General features: G+C 35.0%; 1 protein-coding gene across 1 annotated transcript in view; it reads left to right on the plus strand.

Moving 5' to 3' along the window:
• The window catches only part of gpc6a (glypican 6a), a 278,856-nt gene that overhangs the window by 140,433 nt on the left and 114,145 nt on the right, over positions 1–24,278 (plus strand). The window contains exon 4 of the mRNA XM_066706695.1: positions 21,760–21,925. Within this exon, the coding sequence (XP_066562792.1) occupies positions 21,760–21,925 (166 nt within the window). The remainder of the gene's footprint in view (positions 1–21,759; positions 21,926–24,278) is intronic.

The raw sequence follows: 24,278 nt of genomic DNA on the forward strand, positions 1-24,278 counted from the left end.
CCTCCCTGAATATTACTCAATGATGGCTTGCATAGTTTACTGTAGTGATTTAAACTTCTCACTTCTAATGTTGTTAATACAATCCACACACCCACAACTTAATTATATGTTTCTTTGTTTTGTGAGGAATTCAGTAACAAAATATGTATCATATGTATAGTTATCCATATCATCGTCTTCAATCATCGTTCAGCCAGTGGCGGATGGTATTCTGATTTTTGATAAGAGGTATATTTGATGAGCACATGGGAATGGACAGGAATCAGCCAATACACACTGGTGGTGGCAACTAACTGACATTATAATACATATTTCTAATGTATACAAAGGGTTGAGATAATAATCATAACACAGAAAGGTATTCCCTGCATTGTATAATCCTTTACTCTAAAGTGTCATTTATAAATGTGTAAACCACGTTATTACTAGGAGAAGCATTATCATTAAAATTATAATTATAATATAATTATAATTGTAATATGTTTCCATTTCAGAAGAACACTCAGGGGTCTCTCATGAAGAATCTTATTGTATTGAGTATCATTGCCAGTAATTACAATTTTAATCTGAATACTGTCTAAGATTTTCTGTCAATTGCATTTCTTTTCCAGTTTGTTCTTCCCATCATGCATTTTTTTTAATACTGTAAGCATTTCTGTGTATGGATAAAGGGTTATTTATTTAAATTCACTTTTTGCACTCATGTGAGGAAATCAAAATATCCACGTGGAGCTCCAAGTTCTGTTTGCTTAACTAAAAGAACAATGTTCATCACGCTACACCAGTAACGCAATGACGGATGAAGGGAATTAGCAGAAGAAAATAACTGAAAGAACTCATCAGTCTGTTTGCAGAAGAAGAATGGCAAATTACTGATGTCTTAACCCCAGAAATCTCTGTTGAGCAATTAAGAACTGTTTAAGCTCCAAATGAAAGAGAAACAAATGTAGTGTAATTCACAGGAGCTCTTCGACTGCAGAAATTAGACAAGCCAGTAGAAAACTATGCAAGTTTAATATCCCTGAAGGGTGTTCCTGATTTGTGCATTTTGCATATGTTTTTGCTAAAACCTAAAGGACGGCACTGTTTGCTTTTTATCAGATGAAATGTTACATTTGCAATCTGTGGAAGAACAATATCACTGGTAAATGAATGTCTCGAGTCTCAATATATCTTTTGTCAAACATAATTTCTGAAGAAGACACATTCTAGTTACATAAATGTTTTAGTGTAAAGTTCAGAAGATAATGTGGTCGCTTTATCTGCTGTCTAGAATGTGGAAGTGTGGATTATTGCTTTCAAGAAAGCAGTTTTAAATGATTCCATTTTAGCCACAAAGAGCACCGGCTTAGTGAACAGAATTTTGCAGGAGAAACGTCTACTGTTTATTTTTGATTTAAAAAAAAGGTAAAAGGGGGTCCATTTATCTGTGATCCACAAGAAAGCTACTATGCTTACATAAAAAGGAGAGACAGACTTTCAAAAATCTGGTTTAAAAAAAAAGTATGTATAATCCAAGTATGAAATCCCTCTAAAATAGAAGATTTCCAAGAATCAAAATGTTTGCATAGGGTTCGAATCAGAGTTTTGTTCTATATCCTATTTTATGTTAAAGTTCAGTGTCTCATATGCTTAAACTCTGCTTTAGTTCGTTATTTTAGTTTTTTTTATATTACAAAATTCAATGTGATTCACATTCTGCAGTTTAGTATGTGTCTTGTTTCTCCATTCTATCAAGCTGAGGGAAAGCATCTAATTAGGTTGATTATTCTAATAACTGGTTCAATTAGCTTTACAAAGATTCAAACTGCACAAATCATACATAATTTATGGTATGAAGAGTCTGAGCTCAAGGTCTATTTTTATTATTGTCAGAAAGAGAAACACATTATTACACCTCTGCCATAAATTATAAATCACTCATTAAAATTGGTGAATATATATATATATATATATATATATATATATATTTAAATTATTATTATTATTATTATTATTATTATTATTTTAAGCATATACATTTAGAAATGGAACAAAATCACTATTAAAAGCACTTCACAGCAACAATGTCTGTTAGAATTACTAAATAAAAGTTAAAGGAAATATGTATGAGTTATTTTTATTGTAATTTTAATGCTACATTGTAACTTTGTGCTACATTAATGATGCATACAGTATGTAAGTTAAACTTTTTAGGTGAATATAAATGTAATTAAAATCTTATTACGTAACATTCAACTCATGTCATTTGGTTAGATAACCTTTAGGAATTGTTGAACATCAAGTGATATTTAAGCAGAAAAGGGCAGGAATCTCAGGAGATGATACCACAGCAAAAATAAGGGAAAGGTCATTGATCTCTGATGTACTGAAAGCCAGACAATCAGGAACATTGCGCCAAGCCACTGAAAATTAAAAATAATGAATCACATATAGTGAATGAATTAACAGTAAATGAATGTATAATAATAAAATAATGATGATGACGATTATTATAAGAATAACAATAATAATAATCTTCATCATCCTCAAGATTAAATATGGCAAACAATATGTAAGTAGGGTGTTAACCTCCATAGTGCATGATCATCAAAAGAATATATTTTACTGAAAATACCTTTTAGCTATTTTTATTCTGTTCTTGTTGGTCTGGATATCTCACTTCCATGTAATGTGATGAGACATTATTTAGAGAGGCAAGAAATAGGCAGTTTTAGTTAGTCAGATAAAGTCACAATGTTACAAAAACTCTTCCAACTCTATATGTTACTCAGTTTGGATTATTCTACTAATAATTTACCTCCTGTGATAAAAAGTTTGACTGTGCTTTGTATCTGAAGGCACACATATGATGCCATCTTTAGAAATAAGGAGTTGGTTTCAGAAAATACTGAAATCATTGATAAATCATGAACTTGTAAAACTGAAACCAGAGCCCCAGTGTATCTGAAACGTCAAACAGTTGTAGCAATATAGTAATAAGCATACGTTTTTACGTGTTCTTCCATGCAGGCTTCACTTAGTTAGCAGTTTAGTTATTATGTTTTGTTTAAATGATAGCTATGACCAATGAAGGAAGCTGGAATGCTGTTACACAAAACTTTGTCAAGGTAATGGAAAATATGCATAACACATTGTGCATGTAGAGAAAGACTGCAATCATCTGGAGCAACAAGGTCATCTAGTTTTTATACATTTTAGCTATTCTCACAAATTGGCACAAATTGTTCACAGCACACAGCAGGGTTTGGTGTAAAGACATTTCTGTTTATTATTTACAGTTCTCAGTGCGCTAACCCTAAACAGACTTATACAAAACAAAATAAATACCTAACTACATGTTAAGTGGGTCCCTCAATTAACTTATATCAAATAATGACAAAAAGCCAACAATCCAAATATTTATATTTATACTGCAGCAAATGCACAGGAATGAACACAACCAACACACTTTGTCCTTAATATTATTATTTATTTCTTAGCAGACACCCTTGTCATACAGTGCAGTTCAAGGCATAATACATTTTACAAATTTCAATTTACACAAGTGTGTACGAGATATACAGTAAACAATATCAAACATCCTAGATTGTAAAAGCTAATAAGTGCAGACAAGATATTAAGTCACAGTTAAGAGCTTAGAGAAGGGGGGGCATAGGGGAAGTCAAAATAAATATGACTACTAGTAAAGCAAAGCAAGAAGTATGACAAAACGTTGTATAAATGCTATCTTACAGGAGAGAAAATGACTAAATTACATTATTGACCGAGGTATTTATTTGAATACCCACCTAGAATACCTAGAACAAGCACAGTTGCTCCACACTAGGGGTGCCAACCCTCAAGATAACCTACAGACACTACATATAACTCCCCCTGCAAGTTATTCAGGGTATGTTATATACATTGAAATCATATATAAACCAGTAATAAACATATACTCATGTGTTAATAATGTTATTATACAATTATAAATGGTATTTAGTGTACTTTAGTATAAAGCGTTACCATTAATGCTAAGTATATGTCTTGTACTTATTAGGTGCATGTAAGAGGCACATATGTCCATTAAAACACTTATATAAACCTTAAATATTGATTTATACAGTTAAGCAACACAGAAGTATTGCAAGTGCAAGGATGAACTAATTAAAAAAGTGTATCAACAAAGTAAAATGTAATAACATTACCAGACATATAAAGCAATAATAAAGTATAATAGAAGTAATAATTCATAAATTACCTAGAGGCTTGGGGGATTCATAAGCAGGCTTTATTAAACTAGAGTGAACAAAAGAGAGACAGAGATAAATACAATGACTGTAAAGATCATATAATGATATGTCTGTTATCCAGTGCTTGTCTGGAAGGGCAATTTACTGTTGAAATTACTGCAGGTGAAAACATAGTGGCTGGTATATATATATATGTAACAAAACTGATATGCCTGCCTTTTTGTGGATTACACTGATATCCATGGATTAACTAAATAAATGAGACAGACCACATATTTTAATGAAGGCAAGATGTGTTCCCTATAAGGAGTAAAGCTTGTATTGAAGTGCACACATAATTCAATTTAATAGTTTTACTCTTCTACTCAATATAATTATATGGTATAATTATAACGGCATAGACAGTTCACACATCAGAACTCAGTGCAAAACTTTCAAGTGATTAAAATGGAGAGTAGAGAGCTTGTTCGCTGAGAAATACATATGAAAAGTGCCAGGGATGGTGTTTATAGTCAACCAGAAGTATTCCAGTTGCAACACATGTATTTCATATCTATAAATAATTTAAAAAATAGCATTTCTGAATGTTACAAATTGTACAAAAGCATGAGATCTTAAATCATCTGAGACAGCTTATTAAAATACAAATGTATCGACCCTTTATAAAAAATTAAAAATGTTAAAAAATGCAGCGTAGTAACACTTCCTTCCATTCTTAAAAGGTAGCTGTGCTGCATGTATGGAGATGACTGAGTCTTCTGGCAGCCATGCCTTCAGTCAAATCCCCCCCTATAACATTGCAAGTGGATTCATTCCAAACGATTACAACAGCTAATCTAACACTTTCATCCTTTTCCTCTTAAGAAATACTGTTACTCATCTGGCTCAGGTCTTGGATTGTTGTTTTGGTGAAATAGTAAATTATGTCAGAGGAGTAACATGCAGTTTAGTCCAAAAAACTCAAGGTCACCATGGTGCTGCTCTTTTGAAGCTGACGGAAAGAATAATGATGTCATCAACCAATCAACTACTGGCGTATTAACAAGCAGTAAATCCAGCATCTGTGACTTGTCATGGTTGTCGTGGTTCACTGTGTTATTCCTTGGTTGGTGTGCTGGTGTCACTTCACGTGTCTTGAGAGCGAGTACGTCACTTGGTATCTGTTGCAAGGATATCAGAGTTAATTAAATCTGAGCCGTCTCCACTGCTCAGTCTCATTGCAGGTTTCTATTGCAACAACCAGAAGCTGCTACTTTCTGGCAAATGTTCTATCCACAAAGCTTTGTTTCGCCTTAAAATCATCTCTGTTCAATTTTTCCACAGAATTCGAAAGCAGTTGTGGTCAGACAACTCGTTTAAAGATTTTGCTGTAAACTAAAACAAAACAATCACAAAAGTCTACGATTTAAAGGAGTATGGTATCTTCACTTTTCAGAAAAAAGGTGGGGGACAGAAAGCAAATATGCATATGGAAGTTGTCAATATAAGAACAGAGAGTATGTGTTAAAACCCCCCTGGAAAAAAGAAAATGAAAAACTACATGAATTCCTCAAAATCCAGTTGACTGCTGAGGACATTTTTCCTTCCAATTAGTTGAGCACAGCATTGCTGATTTTTCTTTTTCTTTTTTTAGTGTACGATATGCAGTTTGTTCTTCCTTGAAAAAATAAAATAATAGAAATGTAAATACACAGCCACCCTAGTAAGGTATGATTGAATGGCATGTTATTCTCAAACTACATTCCCTTTATTTAGTTGAATCAGTCTATTGATTGATCTGTTATGTCTTTTCAAAATGATCAATTATGTGATTGTTAGGGATGAGAAAAAATGATTTTGTGTTATGCATGTCCAAATACAGTATTGATAAGCAGGGTTTTAAGACAGGAGGTGAGGCACAAATGAAACCTTATTAAGTATTAATAAGAGTATGCGCAAACTTTTATTTACCTTAAATAATACAAATACGCACTTTGAAATAATGATCACGTTAAGATTATCATCATCATTATTACTTTTGTAGTAGTAGCACTGAGATAAACAAGAAAATGTACTATATTGAGTGGACAAATTAGACAATGTCTCCATCTCCCATAATTTTTTTATTTTACATAATATTTTTGTGGAATATTGACATATATAACTTTGGGTATGTTGTAGTTACTCTCCCCTCTTCTGCTCTGGCTCATTCTGTCTTCACTGTCTGTAAAACCAATTCAACAGGCATGCTTTTTGTGAAACAGACTGACTGACTGTACCATTTGTACCACCCCTAAATCAGTAGATGCTGCAAGTAGTACATGTTTGAATTATACAGAAACGCAACCAAATGACACTGAGCTGATGTGACATCCACACTTTTAGTCACTGTGTATGAAGTGTGTCTTGCAAATGTAATTTGCTGCCATAAATTATAAGAAACTGTGACTGCCAGATGCAGCTGCTGGCTTTACGTTTAATATCATTCTCTGTTATTAACCCTCGCACAAGTTCTGGGTTGCCTTACTGTTCCACTTTGGAATCTGAACGTAAAACAAATTATACTGAAGTGGATTTGTCTTCAAGGTACATTTTACATTTGCCATATTAAGTGTGCTATGACTGTGCAAGGTAGGAATGATAAAACTCAGGTGCCTGTCTCGGTACAATGATTGATTCCTTTCCTAACTAAAGACATTTATATAACATTGGTTGACCCAAGGGAGAGGTAGTTGTGGCTATAGCCTTTTTCAAACATTTCCTGTTGTGCCCATTTTACAGGCAAGACAACCCATGTCTACATAAGCCCTCCATAACGTGGCCGCTTTGTATTTTTGTGACTTGATGCACATGGAAATATCAAAGAAACATAAGCAAAGTCATCCTTGTTGCCATAAATGTGATTCTGTCTGATCTGATAACAAAGAAGAGAGTTGGAACCCAAGGTTGTGTGCTTTGCAAAAACAGGCAGGTTTGCCAGGCTGGACGACTTGTTTTGTGAAGACTTTGTTCAAGTGTTTTATCTGATATTGCCACTGTCTGCTGTGGTGTCTTTTGATTGTTGGGGTTTTTAATCATTTACAGGATTTAGCTGCCTCAGCCCCTCTGATGTCTTTAATATCAAATATATATATATGTGTGTGTGTGTGTGTGTGTGTGTTTTTTTTTTCAATAACTATGAAGAAGAGATTGATATGAAATAGGTTCAGAGATTGTCCTGTTAACCTGCTTCAATGATGAACTCAGAGCTTATCCTAGTATCTTAGATGCATTTTGTTTTGGATTGATTTTCAAAGAAATCTTCACTGCCAAATTCAAAACAAGTTTTCTGTGCCTCACTCAATTATTAAAGTCTGTCTACCTTTTGAGCTTTCATCTATTGATACTTAGTGCATTTACAAGATTGTTTTTAACTCTCATCAAATTAATAAGTAATGATAATTACTTAAGAACTTACCCATGGTAAAGTAAAAAGGAAAAAATATATCAATTAATCAATAATTTTTTATTTAGTATACTGCCCTTCGCAGGGTAGCCACAGAGCGCTTTACGGATAGAAAATAAACAGCCATAAAACAAAATAAACAAATAAACAATTAGGCACAGAGGAGAGAAAACAAAAACTCCTACAGGGTGGCAGATTGTTATAGGAAAAAATAAATCTCCGGGGGTCCACGGCTTAAGGCTTAGGCCTAATGGTTGCCTCCCCTCCAGGCAATATAAATAAATAATGCTTCACATCAGGATTTAAAAACCTATTTTTTTTTATTTTTTTTTACTTTTTCTTTACTTTCTTATATTTACTATCACAGCCTAAGTTGTATGTGGATAACCCATATTAGTGGCCTTGCTATTCATTTTCTTGTGATTAAATTAGAATTAATAGGATTCATATAAAACCCTTTGCAGGCAGGGGGAATGTACTGAACGTACCCTGAAGCTGGCATCTGGATGACGTTGAAAATTCTCCATTTTACTTGATTAAGTTTATTCACGTTTTTTTTGTTTTCTTACCTCTAGATTTGCCTGTATTCTGAAAAATAATGATTTCCCTTCAAGGCCCTGACACATTTCAATGAGGACAAATAGCACTGGGTAGTAATAAAGCGCACATAACAGTAATTCAGAGAGATGCAAAGCAACATGTCCATAGCAGACACAGTAATTGTAAGTGTAATGCTGGAGTTCCTGTGCTAATTCTCACCTAGGGTAGCTATATGACAATGGGAATAATGCTCTTCATATTGCTATATCTTGAGTGTCTCATTTATGTGTAAGATGCAGGGTAAATCACACTCACCATTGGCATTCTTACTAATTACAAACCCTTTGGAGTATCAAATGTATTCTGCACAATTAGTGGTCATGGTTTGCATGTTTATTTTTATTTATGTATTTATTTTAATAATTATTAATGGCTTTTTTTTTTTTTAAGTGATCAATGGTTATTACGGAGAATGTCTAGTCATGATCTTCCTTTTTTACTACTTCGCACTCTCCAACCCGAAAGTTAAATCTAAATAAATTGATAAGATATGAGTTACCTGGGACTTCAGACCTCAAACTGTTTAACAATTTTGTCATGTCTTGTAATAGATTTTCCCTTTTTCGCTATTTTCCCCAAATGAAATCCCAATATCATTCCTATAACCTTAGCCAGACTTAAAATCAGACTTTCTGAATAGAAAGGGTACGGAGTTATGCCACCATATGAACAAGTCTCATGCTCAGTGGGTAGGTTATGGAAATGGGTTTCCAAAGAAAATCAAATCATATTTATGTATTGCAGTCACCCTTAATAGTGTAGGCAGCATATACAAAAAAAAAAAAAGCACTGCCATTGCATAAACAGATACATCCAAGAGATTTCTCTGTTAGATTACTCTGCAGTGTTTCTGTTCCAACTCTTTGAGTGGGATCACAAAATGACTGAATTACATCAGGGCTTTTTCCATAATTTCCATTATTGCCCTCACTGGGAAACAGTGTGACAGAGAATGGGACTATGGGTATAACAGTGACTATAACAAGCTGGGCTTTGGTCATTAGTGACATTCAAAATAATATATTTATAATAAGCATTTTCAGATGGTAGATATTTAACTATAATTTGCATAATCTGCAGTTTTCTTCACTTCATTTGAGTTAAAGGGAATTCCCTAAATGTTTCTTCAGAAGCGAAGCAGGTGCATTTCAACCTTAAAGGAGATTTTAAAGTAGTAAAGTCACATATGTAATAACTTTTCACTTTGCGCAGCCTATTTGAAGACGTGTGATTGGATTCTACCGGGGTCTGCTCTTACCTAGATTCGCCACTGATGACATCCTCACACGAAATGAGTAGGGAGTTACAGCTGTAACATTTTAGCTGCTCTCGATTTAAATAGATTTAAAGACATAATAACGGGAACATCAACTTGGTGAAAATGCTTTTTGGCTTCAAGGTTAATCCACCTTAAGTGGTGTTTAATCCCCCCTTTTTGAACACTGAGAATCAATGGTTATCAGATTGCTTGAATTAAAATGGTTTTAACATAAGGTTGATGGTATTTTCGTTGCCAACCAACATAAAGTGTCTACGAACCCTCAATGTATCAGGTCTCTCATGCTAGATTATGCCAAACAAGCACTAGCATATGGTAAACTCCATTTCATAGCAGGTGGAATAACAGGTGACTGAAAATATATTTCTGCTTCTGAAATGTCAGCTTTTCCCCTGACAGCAAGTTTACTTAGCACACCTATGATATCCAGTGGATGTTTATGTCCTGTTTTTTGTGTTTGTTATTTATTAATTAATTCCATGCAGATGACACTATTGATTGTGCCAAATGCATTCTGCAGATACAATGTGGAAAGCGAGAATGCTTATTGATTTCTCGGAGGATCATTTATAACATGTTAAAAAGATGCAAATACCTTTTTTTTTTTTTCGTCCTCTTCCACATTTTTTTGGATGCTTTCCTTTGAAACAGATGGTATGCTTGTGTCGGCTGTGACAGTTCACTGATACCGCCAAAGATATTAATGACTCACTGGGTCGAGAGTCCCAAAGTATACAAAACCAGGAAGCGGAATTGTTTATTTTCCCTTTGCCATGTCTAGTTTTGAAACACAATTCAGACAGATGCGACAATTTCCCTGAAAAGCTGTCAGAATAATTGTAACAAGACAACAAATAAAATATGGCTTCTGTTTATCCCTCTGGTATTATTTTGGTTCAGCCCTTGTGTCTAAGGTTATCATTGCCATCTTTCACAACTTGATTACATTTTGCACTCTTTGCTTCTGCCTCCAATCTTACGGGATGTTTCCCTTTATTTTATTGATTACATGTATTAGACTAGTTGTTGGATTTTGTTAAGAAAATAATTAATCTCTCTCCATTCCAAATCGGTTATTGTATTAACAACTACCTTCAAAAAGTGCTTTAAATGTAAATTACATATTTTTATATGTAGGTGGTGATGCATTTTTTATTTAAGAACATTTGTAACATTTTTGAGAATTTGAACTAAATGTTTTTATTTGAAGTATCCTGGATTGTATATATGGCACTTTCTTATGGATACTTTTGTATAATAATAATTAAAAAAACATTGGATTCAGAAAATATGCCATTTTTCTAACCGTGTCAGAGCTAGTTATGACAATATTTTGTCTATCTCAATCATTACAGAAGCAGGCAAGGTGAATACATTGTGTGGAATAAATAGTAGAATAAAGTATGTTCTGGAAATAAATAGGGATGGGGGCAGTGAACAGTAGATTGCAGGAGGTCCTGTTTAATGGAGTTTATACCCATGAAATCCATAAACTATTTTACATCTCAAACTATGTTTCACAGAGGAAATGATGACTATGTACATTGCATGTTGAATATGAAAGTTGCTTTTAGCTGAAGTAATAACAGCTCCAGTAGGTTTCAACATAATGCATTTTAAAATCATCATAAAGCATTGCAGTTGTTCACTGTGCTGAGGAGAGAAGACTGTAACTCTAAAAGCCAAGTTGTATTAAATGAAGTTGGCAGGAAACCACACTGCAAGCCACTGACATCTTTAACAAGGGATAAATTGAGATTACTGTTTTAATCTGTTCCTGTATCTGTTACATCTCACATCTGAAATTTATATCCACTGGATTCTACTGTGAGGCAATTTGTTCAAGTGTAAATGCTGCTTAACAAGATTACTTCTTTGCAGTCTCTCAGTTGCCTTTAAATCAGGTTTCAAGATCTTTTCTACCTCACATTAATGATAGAATTGTGGAGTGGAAGTTGCGTCCCTCTCTATTGACCTGAGGTTATTGGCCTCTTGTGTGGTTGTCAAGATTAACCAGCTTTATCCATTAGACATCCAAATGTATCCGCAACAACCAGCTTTAATGTTTCTGTGGGTGGGCAGTTCATGTAAATCAGTACAAAATAAAGTACGAGATGAAAAGAGAAATTAAGAGAAGCACTTTTGTGTTCTTGTATTGCAAGGTATATTGAGAAACCTAGTATCAATTAGAGAGAAACATTATACACTGAGTAGCCAGAAGTAGGTGAATGTGAAACTTGTGTAGCCTGACTCATAGTGTATGAACTTGTTACAGTGACGTAATCCCTCTCTGAGCTTATTTGTGTACAAAATCCCTGTATCAGGTCTTTTGGTTTAATGGGTTTGTCGCTCTCCTGATGTGGCTGTGCAGAACTGGTGCTCGGAGTTGTGCCTGAGATGGCGATTTTCACCTGCGGAGGGGCTCAGACCACACATACTACACATTTTCCATATGTGCTCCTCTTTGTGACGTGTCATGGTTGAATAACGAAAATTCACGGAACAGCTCGAAACTTTTGTGTTGACTTGATACACTCCTTTCTCAGTTTCAACGATATCAACACTGTAGCCTTTGAGAAAATAAATACAATGATTCTGCAAACATCAAGGTACATTTCAGAATTGACTGTGTCTTCAATAAACACAGGTCTGAATATGCCACTGCTTAAAAAGGCACACGGAACTGAAACTTGTGGAGGATGCATAGGATTGTCAATAATGATATGTAGGTTTTGTAATGCCCAGAAGCGAGCATTCTGTTTGTTCACACAACCGTCTAATGTTGCCATTAGTGCAGGGGTTAGAAAACAATAAGCAACTGAAATGGTTTGATGATTAAAAATCACCCTCTATCTACTTGTTTTTATTTGTTTTACATGCTTTCAAAGGAAGTACCATAGATCAATTGTGTCACTTTCTTCACAAATATTTTTAGAGTTGACTACCAAGTTTATGAATATTTCTACTGCTTAGCCAAGCAACCCCACTGTAATTAAATCCCTTCTCATACAGAAAGCAATTATGAAATAGCATTTGTATTCCAAAGCTGGTCTGTGGCATAATCTGAGTTCCAATGAGATAAACAAGATGTGCCATGAAATGATTTAACAAATACATATTTTTCAATGCAGGGAGAAACAGGGTGAGTACCTCTCTATGAAGGTGGTTAGCTGCAGAATATGCTGTTATGTAAGAAAGCGAAAGCAGCCTCAAACAGATTTTTTTTTTCTTAATATACTTTCAACTATTAAACAGTGGCTGATTGAATCAAATTTTTGTTCCACTCTTTAATGGCAAACTACAAACATGAACTTCATAGTGGTTATATTCATGGGTAGAAGAAAGTCAATGTTTCCTAGATTTCAGGTTAGAATTGAAATGAATACAATGTTCCTTCTGTTTGAATTAGATTAAACAATTTTACAACTAACATCAATAAATAAGATAAGTTAAAGGATAGCCTAACTCCTCTTTGAGCACAAACTTTATTCACTACCAGAACCCTCTAAATAGGGATGTGACAGTTACTACTGAACATGGTTTCTTAAGTTCTTAACATGTAGGCTAACATCTAATACTATTACTAGTCACTTTAATACTAGTACTTGTATTTTAATAGTAGTAAATACAATTTCTAAAGCACACCTGCTCTGCATTGTTAGGCAGTAGCCTGCTGTGATCATCATAGGGGGAGTTCACATGCAATGTTTTTAACTCATGAAGTGGTGCATTTGGCATCAGGTTTGTGGCCACAGAGAAAGACAGTGTTAATCCCTAATACTTGAGTAAATTATGTAAAAATGACAAACACGGGAATATCACGCCCATTTCAACATGTAAACAGTATTAATCATATCCTTAAATGATAAGCAATGGTGTATTTCATGTAAATGGTAATGCGGAAAACTTTTTTTACTATTATCATTATGCCCTCTATATTGTTGTGCACTTTTCAGTACTGTGTTTTAATCCTAACTTTGTAAAACATTAATTAATTATGGTTTGGTAGCTCCATCAGTGATGTGAAAAACCACTCCGGTAAGATCAGTAAAACAAAGTATTAAACCACTGGACACAAGGCAGAAGACACAGCTGTACACGGTTTAATTTGGACACGTTGTCACGTGACAGCCATGGATTCTGTGATGTATATGGCTTGAGTATTATTCTTGAGCATGTAAACCACCCTTTCTGGCATGTTCCTGCATAAACAGCATGAGAGCTGTACGTACAGCTAATTTACATATGAATTTACTCCTTTCCCCTTAATTTGCAAGACGTCAGGTAAATGGAAGCTCGTCTCGATTGCAATAAACTATAACCATGTAAACCCAGAGAGGGAGAGGGCAATTTAATCTTCAAATCGAGCATATTGTCTCAAGTAAGGCTAAAACACACAAGTGAACTCCACCCTAGATGCCACCAGCAACACTGAATATACATTCACTTTGTACACTGTACAGGGTGGTACAGAAAGATATATACTTTGTCACTCAATCTCTAAACACAGATCAGATGTGTTCAAAACACACAACTACAAATCTAGCAAGACTACAAATCTAAACAACGTAGTACAAACCCATAAGCAAAAACTGTATGAACATTAAAAACAAAATGTCATGTCTCAGTCTCTTGCTCAGCTCATTATCATTCTTTTCTCCGTTTCAGACAAAGTTGTTCTATGTTGTTCCCTGACCAGTTACCACTGTCAAGCTGGTTACGTGATGGCAGGCAGTTGTCCATTTGCCACAGCCTTCTGGGGGATGTAGAGCATGTTCCTCCATTTTAGCAGAATATCACAAAACAAATTTATGTTGGTTGTGTCTACCATTAACACATCCTTTATTTCCAAAGTAATTTCCAAAGTTTTGATCTTAAGACAGATATACTTAGTAGAATCTTAGTAGAACAAAGATTCAAAAACATTTTTCATCTCCAGTTTACAATGTATTGCAAATCCTTTCATATCCGGGATATCCAAATGTCTTGTGTCTTTGTTTGCTTTTCGCACTCCTTTGCCCTCCTGGACTTCCCACAGTACAGTGCACTGATTCAGCCAGAAACAGGTTGTTTTATAGCAGGCAGGTCAGTATTACCAACAGTTGTGCGGGTCCCACACAGATGGCTTTGATCATCGCCTGGTAAATTCTGTAGGCGTGTGCAAGGAATCCTGCTCTCATTCTGGCATACCTGCCATTATGAACCACGCCCCAGGATATGTCACAGTCCTTATGATTTACTACTGCTTTTGGAAGATGATTAGTAGACAACCTCTCAGAACCAAAATCTTATTTACTACTAATTGCACTTACTCCCTCCATACAGATATCAGACATCTGCCTACATTTGATAATGAACAAAGAAGGATATGGATTTTCACGTAGGGATTCTGAGATTATATTTTGTTTGTACTAGCGGTAATACTATTCCTCTTTTATGAAAGTCTGCTGCAAATTCTTCAGTTCTATTCTCATCATATATATATATATATATATATATATATATATATATATATATATATATATATATATATATATTTTTTTTTTTTAACTCAGTCATTAAATTTCATCTCATTCCATCCATTTTGCTCAGCGTTCAACAAAGGCGGCTTGCTTTCGATTTTATAAATCCTCAAATTTACTCTTAAGCCCTGATAGTTATTGCCTTTCATCATCTGATGTAAATACCTTTTCAGAGAGAATATGAATAATCTTTCAGAATATCACTATGCTCCTACTGTTCTTCTTTCTGAATGATGTACCGTGACTTCTGATTTTATATTTAATCATCTGCCATACTTTATCTACCACCTCATTCAGATAATCCATAATATTTTTTTTGTTCCACACTATTCATCATTTTCCAACAGAGTTGTTAAGGTTGTTAAGCTTCCAATACGCTATAGATCTTGAAGAGAAATGTAGGCTCCAGAACTTGAATGAAAAGTCGGAATGTTCTGCTATAAAATATGAAAGCACTTAAATACTAAATTAGATGACAGTGGCCAAAGTTCAAAATGATATTCAAGGAGTTGGTTATTATTTAACCTACAGTTCTGTGTTGTCATTGTGAAGGTCATGCCATCTGTCCAAGAAAGGACATTAAAACCTAATCTGTTCATCGGATATAAATCTACAATATATAAACACTCATTGAAAAAGAGATCACTTCTCATTAAATGTGTTATTTTGTTCTGTTACAATAGAATATCATGTACTTAAAACATAAATTAGTAAATTAATTAAAACACAAACTCACTATCCATTCATCTATCTAAATAGGGGTTAAAAAACAGGATATTTTTTGTATAACTATAGTATAGCAACAATAACATTAGTAATGCAAGATTTTCAGATAGAATTTGTTAGTCAACACAGTTTGGTAAAATACAAGGCGCTTTACAGTACAGATGCAAAAGCAGGTGTTACATTTATTACATAACAGCCAAAAAAATGCTTGCCTGTCACAGATCACATATATCTTTTGTCAGCGACTATACAACAGGATTATATTACTGAGTAACATAATTCAGTAAACGCCTCTTTTCAGTACTAGATTTACACAACTTAGCATTTTTATTTCTTCAGAATGGTGTAAAAAATCTACTTAAAGGAAACTGATAGTTCAAATTGAGTAGAAGACATGGACAGGAAATAAACATCTGTACATCAACTGTTTCCATAAAAATCACAGTAGGTGGCAGCACTATGAACAAGCACAATAAGAATTCGAAAAAACAAATCTAGAATACAAATATAATGATGTGAGGCATGTAAACAAGAACAAAATGAATGGAACTTGAATGACAGTGATATAGACTAAAAATTGAATATTGCTGTTGACAATGTAGATACACTTGACACTTATTAGTCTCACAGCTGTAAGATTATTTTGAGCTCTGAACAGAAGCCTTATCAGCTGGTTTTACAACTCATAAAACAAGCCCTGAACTATTTTTATTTGTATTTAGTAATTAAAAAAGTGTCGGTAATAATGAATTTGTGTGAAACCATTCATGAATAATAATAGAAGAAGAAAGCATCATACTGGGAGACGACTCACTGACCTGTGAGCAACAATCTGTCACAGTGTTTTTTTTTGTCATACAATAATTAAATGCGTCTCCTTTTGATGACACATCAGCCTGTTCCCTGAGTATCATTGATAGCTGTTGCCCACACAACATTTAAATCCAGCACTACCAAAACATTTAATTGCATGGAAGAAACATACAAAGGGGTGCTTTTTGAGCATATGAAAATATTTCTTTAATTGAAGAAATTAAAAAATGAAATTAAAAAATTATATGGTCTAAAACCCAAGTCTGCAACTGTAAGGAGGACCATATGGCCATGGAGGAAATGTAATTAATTCGTTGACACTTATCTCCAGGATGATAACAATATAATGGCATTCATTGTGTCTCAGTTGTGCCCAGTGCAGGAGACTCTTAAGAGAAGATGAAGCTCTTCAAGTAGGTGATGTATAGGCTGCCTGTTGAGTCTGGCATAACCTTCAGCTCCTCATTCGAGTCCAAATGCTACCTGGCGCTTGAAGTGTCTGGTCCGGGATGCCTAATAAGTTTACGTCCTAGATCGACACTGTTATCGGCCTCTTCTTTCTCCTCACCTTCTCTACTCAATGTATACATCAAAACTCCACCTTCACTCACAGCCTGTCTGTATGATAATTGACTTATACACTGAATAACACGCAATTTCCACATTTGTATTACCTGATCAACCATTACTGTGCTTTGTAACATATATACAATTAAGTGAAGAACTGTAAATCAAGTATTAGAATTAAAAACAATTTAGTCCAAGTTAGCATTGGTCCAAGTTCATGAAACTATACTTATTTATTAATATATTATTTATAAAAATAAAATAAAAAATAATAATACACACTATCTTATTCATCACATTGACTTTTGGAAAATTCACTAGAGCAATGTCACGCATCTTGACACCCATACTCTGTCAAACTTGTAAGACTTGTCATTTTCCTTGTATTCGCATGTCATAAAGACTCCCCTGGTCCCTGGCCTAATTTTGAGGAAATGCTTTCTGAAAAGACATCACTGGGAAATGCATTTAAAAAAAAAAAAAGAATTTGGTTGGGTGTATATCTGCTTAAACAGATAAAGGAAACCTCAGTGGTTTATTTCATTTAAATTGACCCAATATGGGTATTACGATGGGAATACCGTTGACATGTAATTTCAAGTTTTCCTACTAACTGCAGATGCATGAAACAGTTACACAAATGTATTGGTCTAGAAAATCCAATTTGAAAGATAACATTGTCCAGGTAAATTCAAATAGCTGCGCAGTTGATGGTCACAGGGTTAAATTAATGCTGAGGAAAGTGGACTCTCTATTGATTCTTATCATAAGATCTCTCTCAGATGAGCTTATTATGTAATTAGAACTTTACCTGCACTGCAAATGATACCCTAAATAGACTTCTCTTGGCTTTGAAGTCAGCAGTTCAATCCATGTTAATTCATAAGGCAAAGGAGTAAAGACATTGAGGCAGCTCTTTGAATCTTAAGCAGCCAAAGAGCCAGTACCAAAGATGTTAACTGCAACATCCTCCTTCAGGATAAATTTGTCAGCTGTTTTTGACCTATGTAAGAAGTTGTTGAACTTCCTTTTTTTGATTGAAGCAGAAAACAAAAACTATATATATATATATATATATATATATATATATATATATATATATATATAGTATATTTAATATATCACATATTTTTCCTTTAATGCATATGGGTAGATTGCATTAATGCAGATTTCTTTTCCATATGATATGTGCATTTTATGAATACAATATATGCAAATCCTTCGATTATAATTTACGTTATATCTGTTCACACATTTTTTTGGAAATTGAGAAACTCCTCAACCACTTTGGATAATATGGTCTAATTTTACGTTCAATACCATGCATCTCTGCATAAAAATATGCCTACTGTTACTGCCGTGGAAAATATATGGGATTAAAAACAAAAAAGCCAATGTACATCCTAGAGAACTAAGGCATCTTAATTCAGTCTCCAATCATTCATATCCCTTACAGCCTGAATCAAATGACTGTTCACATGTCAGTCCAGAATACAGCGTTCCTCCGCCAGGAATTCCAGCTTGTACAGCAGTCGGCTTGTATCCCGTTTATTAGGCTGAACTGCATGGTTCAGTAGCCACTAGTTAACTTTTCAGCACCTGGCACGGACATTGCTATAATTGGGAGAGGGGGGCAATGTCTTAACAAAAGGATATCTCTTCTACTACCAATCTCATGTACAGTGACCTCCAGTTTGTCAGGCTGAATTAGAGGTTTTCAATCACTGAGACGCTGGTTTGCTGTAGCATACACAACAGTTAACACAATCCTTTAAATCAATCTGTTCTTATTCTGATGTGTGCTTTGGCAAGGATGAAACAACCTGCTGTGTGTCTAAACTCCCTACATGAACTTTTTTCTTTTTTTGAAGCTGCAATTGAATCTGCCTCTTCCAGCAGATAATTTGTCATGTGATAATCGGATTGGGATATGCAACCAAATCATACATGTATTTTATTTTATTTCTTCTGATAGTACTGGGACATTTTTCTGAAACAAGTATAATTAGAAAGAGAGAAACCATATATTTTCCCTTATGGAATAGTGTGGTATTGATTATTGAGTCTAAACTCTCATAGTCTTTGGATTTCTAATAGCTGTGTTAAATACATAAATGTTAAATCTCTCTTGTGGTTTGAGGCCCAGCAGGCTGCTGAAGGTACTTGTTATGATATACCTCGCCTCTGGGTTCACAGAGATATTCTGAGACCCATCTCCCACACCGTCAAACACACGTACACACTATCAAGGAGAAAGAGACAGCCAGGCAGAGAAGGATGTGGAATTTCACTTCTAGAAATGTTTATGTATCATTAAAAAGTACGTCTAGTTGCTGTCTTCTACTAAAGTCCTCTAACCTAGTATAGCAGGTGCAGGATTCCCAGCTTAGGCTCTTCAGATAATCTAAATAAATTTGTGGTTTCAATCTGAGCATGACATATGATGAAACTACGAGTATGTCGTATTCTAAGCTATCTAAATATATTATTTGATTGCTTACTGCCAAGAAACATCTGCCAGAGCAGGTTTATATTATCCAATCCCTTATACAAGGCTTGCGGAGTGCAATGAAACTTTAAAGATGCTGGAAATGTATATAAAAACATTCAAAAGAGAGACACTTTTAACTTGTTCATGCAGTGCTAATGTGCAATTAAGGTATGGAGCAGGCGTCTTCCACACTAATTGCTTAATGAAGGAAACTTTACAAACCTAGGAACACAATAACTCGTCATCCATTATGCATTGTATTGATGTTTTAAACCCAAGATGTGTTTCACTACCAATATATGATGGCCTATTGTATAATAGAGAGATTTCAACATGTTTTTCTAACTTAATTCAATTAATTACTATTCATTACTGTCGTCACTTGGCAAAGCTACATTTTCTTTGCTGTACAATGCTATTCAGTGATTAATTTAGCTGAATTCATATTTTTAATTAAACTACATTTATTTATCAATTGTGGCCTTTCCGGTTGTTTGTCAAATACTGATTCAGACTAGAGAAATTTTTCGAGATTCCAGTTAATTGAATTAAGACTGAAATCAATGGAACGGCAGTCCAAGCTTTACACAGCCTCTGATTTAACTAAGTAGCTATCTGTTTTTCTTTATATTCCTGTGGTCGGTCTTGTTGAATGAAGCTGCCATGAAAAGGGAGGGGAAAAAAAAAAGGTCTATCCGTGTTGGCTACACAGACCTGTTGGGCCTGGCTGGGTATGAGATATGATAATGTGCTGTCTGAGGTTTAGCATGTGAGGATATCTAAGCCGCAGTGTAAATCCCCTCAAGCTACACAACGGCCAGAGCAGCTTCTTAATAGACCGTAGCAATAAAGCAGTCCTGCGGTCGCTCTTGGCTGTCGTGTCGTACTAAACTTCCCATACCTACCCATACAAATGTCCTGTTCTTTTCTTTTCACACAGCAGGGCAGAATCCTCAGGACGGCATGGATAAGAACATATAATTAACATGTTCTTCATAACCCTCTTTTAAACTCGGTGGGAGATGTGTTTATTGAGTCTATGCCAGCAAAGTGAGACGTAAGATCTAATGTTCTATATTCCCTTGCATTATGCACAATAAAACGGCTCGCCCGACCTTAGTGATAAGAGTGGCGAATGTCATTTAACAAGTTGGAAGTTGAGAGGTGAAAATCAATACATTACCACATTAAAATGATCAATTGTAATTGTAACTGCTAAAGGTACTATGATATACCTAGTGTCTGGGTTCACTGAGATATTTTGAGAACCAGCAAGAGCAGTGTTCTACCAAATACCATTTTATATCTCCCACACCTTCAAACACGTACAAACCATTACAGAGAGAGAGAGAGCGAGAGGAGAATGCTGAATTTCATTTCTACAAAATGTCTATGCCTCTTCAAGCCAAAAGTACAAGTTTCTAGTTTGCCAACACAGGCAAGAATAGCTACAATCTTCCTACGTTTGTAGCATAAACATTGCAATACAATATTTCTGATAAGGCACTGCTTTCTGGGTGGCCTAAATTGGAAAATGCAGAGTTAAGTCTTGCTGCTGTTTCTTTGTTTATATATTTATTTATTTATTTATTTATTTATGTATTTATTTATTTATTTATTTATTTATTTATTTTGGCAAACAATTTATTGTGCAGAAAATGGGACGTTCACAGCGGACAGCTCAGCGTTGAGTGATGAGCTCTGAAAACATGGTCACTTGTCACTGTCAACACAAACTGGAATTCGGCTAAACTGATTTGTACGTGTATGCATTGTAGAAAAGCTTACAATATTACAATGTGCTGAGTTTTGTATCTCACGATAAAATACATCTACACAAATACTGAGGACAGGGGAATGTGGGGGTGGAGCGTGGGGAGAGTCTTCACCTAAAACCAGTGGTGTTTTTCTTCAGGCAATATCTGCATGACACTGTTCCTGGACAGTAGTGCTATCATTGAACTAATGGCTTTATTATTGATGAGCGTTGTAGACGATTTGTATCTTCGTTAGCTTTCTAAACCATCACTGTCTGCAGTCTCCCCTGCTTATTGCACTCCATGCTCAGAAAAACATGACAATTCGTTTTCCTAATTCCATAGGTCAGCCTCACCCCACCGTGCATCCGCGGGCTAATGAAGATGTTGTACTGCCCTTACTGTCGAGCCATGCCTGCCCTAAAGCCCTGCAACAACTACTGCCTGAATGTCATGAAAGGATGCCTCGCGAACCAAGCCGATCTTGACCCCGAATGGAACCTCTTCATAGGTAAGAACTGAACTCCATTTTCTCATGCGACTAGGCGAGCACGTTCTCAGCTGTTGTGCTTTTATTTCCCCCCCTGAAGCGCTTAAGTGTTGATGCAGGGAAGCGGGGGAATGGAAATACACAAATTCTCTCCAGGATATGTCTTTTTTTCTTATCAGTGCCGGGGGTTATATACTGTGAATGCGGTAGTCTGTTTACTTTCCTGATAACCGTTAGCTAGATGTGTATTGTAACTGTTTTATTAGGGTTTTGTTTATTTACTTTTATTATAATTAATGTAGCACCTGTATGAAACGGGAACGACATGTTTGTAAACAAACTCAGAGGAAACTCACTAGACACGTCAGCTGTCAGTGAAACTGCCATTGATAGCACCATCTCCTGATAAAATGTTACAGTATGGCAATGCATTGCGGCACTGAGTGAAATGTTTCCAAACAATGTGACAGATAAGAAAGCAGTTGTGAGACCTATGTGAACACTTTTGCTTGCTTTCTTTGTGGAATACGTCCATGTTTGTGTTGATGCACGCATCAATAACTCGCGCAGATTTTGAGAAATGGAGACGACTCCCAACATATGTTTTTCAGTGTCACATCGAGGTGTGCTGGAACACTAAATGTGAGACGCCCTTGGCACACATATAGTTTGAGTAGTTGCCGAAGGTACATTCCTGGAGATTTTCAAAAGCTATATGTCAGCACTGCCAGTGTTAAATGAGTTCTACAGTCAGAGGTTTTCTGAACCAAGGCCTTGTGTGTCATATTTGTCTTGTATCACGGAACACAACAGCTGACCCTATTCCCTTTAGAGGAGAATAGGCTGTGACTGAATGGCAACAAATCTGATTTAAGCTTTCATCCAAATCAACATTATTGAATAAGCACATAACATGGATGCCATCATAGAACGCTGAGAATTATCTGGAGTGGTTTTCATTGCGGAAAAAAATATGATATTGCTTTTATTTCAGTTTATATCCTACATTACTGATGCAAAATGGATATCTCTGCCACACACATTACAGCTCTAGTTGCAAATTCAAAATCATTCAATATACCCATTCTATGTTTTATGTATGACTTGAAGAGTTTGTCACATTGTTGAATCTTAAAATCTAACGAATTTCTGTATTTTACCTGTAGTGCGGAAGGATTAATTAATAACGAACATTCATTTAAAATTAATTAAATGATTGTATCTGTAATTGATTGCATTAATATTTCACAACTGGGGTATTTAGTAGTTGTGCCTATACTGGTTCCACTGCAGGTTTGTTCCAACTTACAAATTAAGCTTGAAGTTGATCTGCCTTTGTATATATCATTTTTATGTATCACTGACTTACAGCCTTTTGCAAGGAATGCATATCAGTAGATGCTTTACAGTTTGATGGGTTGAGTCTGTTTGTTGAGATCAGTATCTTTAATTAATTTGAACAGTCTATAAGGTAATGGAAGAAAAATATGTTCTACTGACTTGGCAGAGTAATGCATTTCTTTAAATGTGATTGTGTTTGTTCTGCTGCCTGATGGTTTTTCTTTGTCCTGAACTGCTCTTGAGTAAAGAGGATTTATGTTGATGTAATGAACTTTAGCATTTTAGCATTTAAATGTGCATCATACTGCTTTTTAAGAATGTTCCCTGTGGCATCACATGAACCTGTTTCTCTTTTTGACCTCCCCACGCAGTCATTGATTGTACACGTATGTTTAATATATTAATTTAAGTCCTTAGACCATATCAAAAGTTTGACCTGCCCATAAATTGTAAACTATAAACCTATACCCTATTTTGTTTTTATTTAATAGTAGAGAGTGAGTGCTGACAATACATTCAACTGCGATAGGGTAGAGTTTTGGTATTTTGTGATTGGTGTGTTTCTTTGGTCCAGGCCTAAATGTCATTTTACAGGAGTTAATTTGTATTTTTATTTTTGTAGCCTTGACATTTCCTTTTCATTTTACTTCTAAAGATTTTCAATTAGACTATTGCTAGACCACAAAGAGGTATTGATTTTGCTTTTGAAAACCCAGTCACTTTTCTTGTGACTGAGTTTCAGGTCACCAACCTTTAAGATTTTTTTTTTTCTTATGTTCTAAATATGTATTGACATGCTAGATTAGTTTTTTAAAATGTCAGCAGACATGGAAGTTTTCCTTGCTGAGTTTGACATCTTTAAGGCTTCTATTGGAGTTATTTTAGGTAATAAGCTTTAACATTTGTACACTCACCTAAAGGATTATTAGGAACACCATACTAATACTGTGTTTGACCCCCTTTCGCCTTCAGAACTGACTTAATTCTACGTGGCATTGATTCAACAAGGTGCTGAAAGCATTCTTTAGAAATG

This window comes from Amia ocellicauda, chromosome 6 (assembly GCF_036373705.1).
Source record: "Amia ocellicauda isolate fAmiCal2 chromosome 6, fAmiCal2.hap1, whole genome shotgun sequence".
Taxonomy (NCBI): Eukaryota; Metazoa; Chordata; class Actinopteri; order Amiiformes; family Amiidae; genus Amia; species Amia ocellicauda.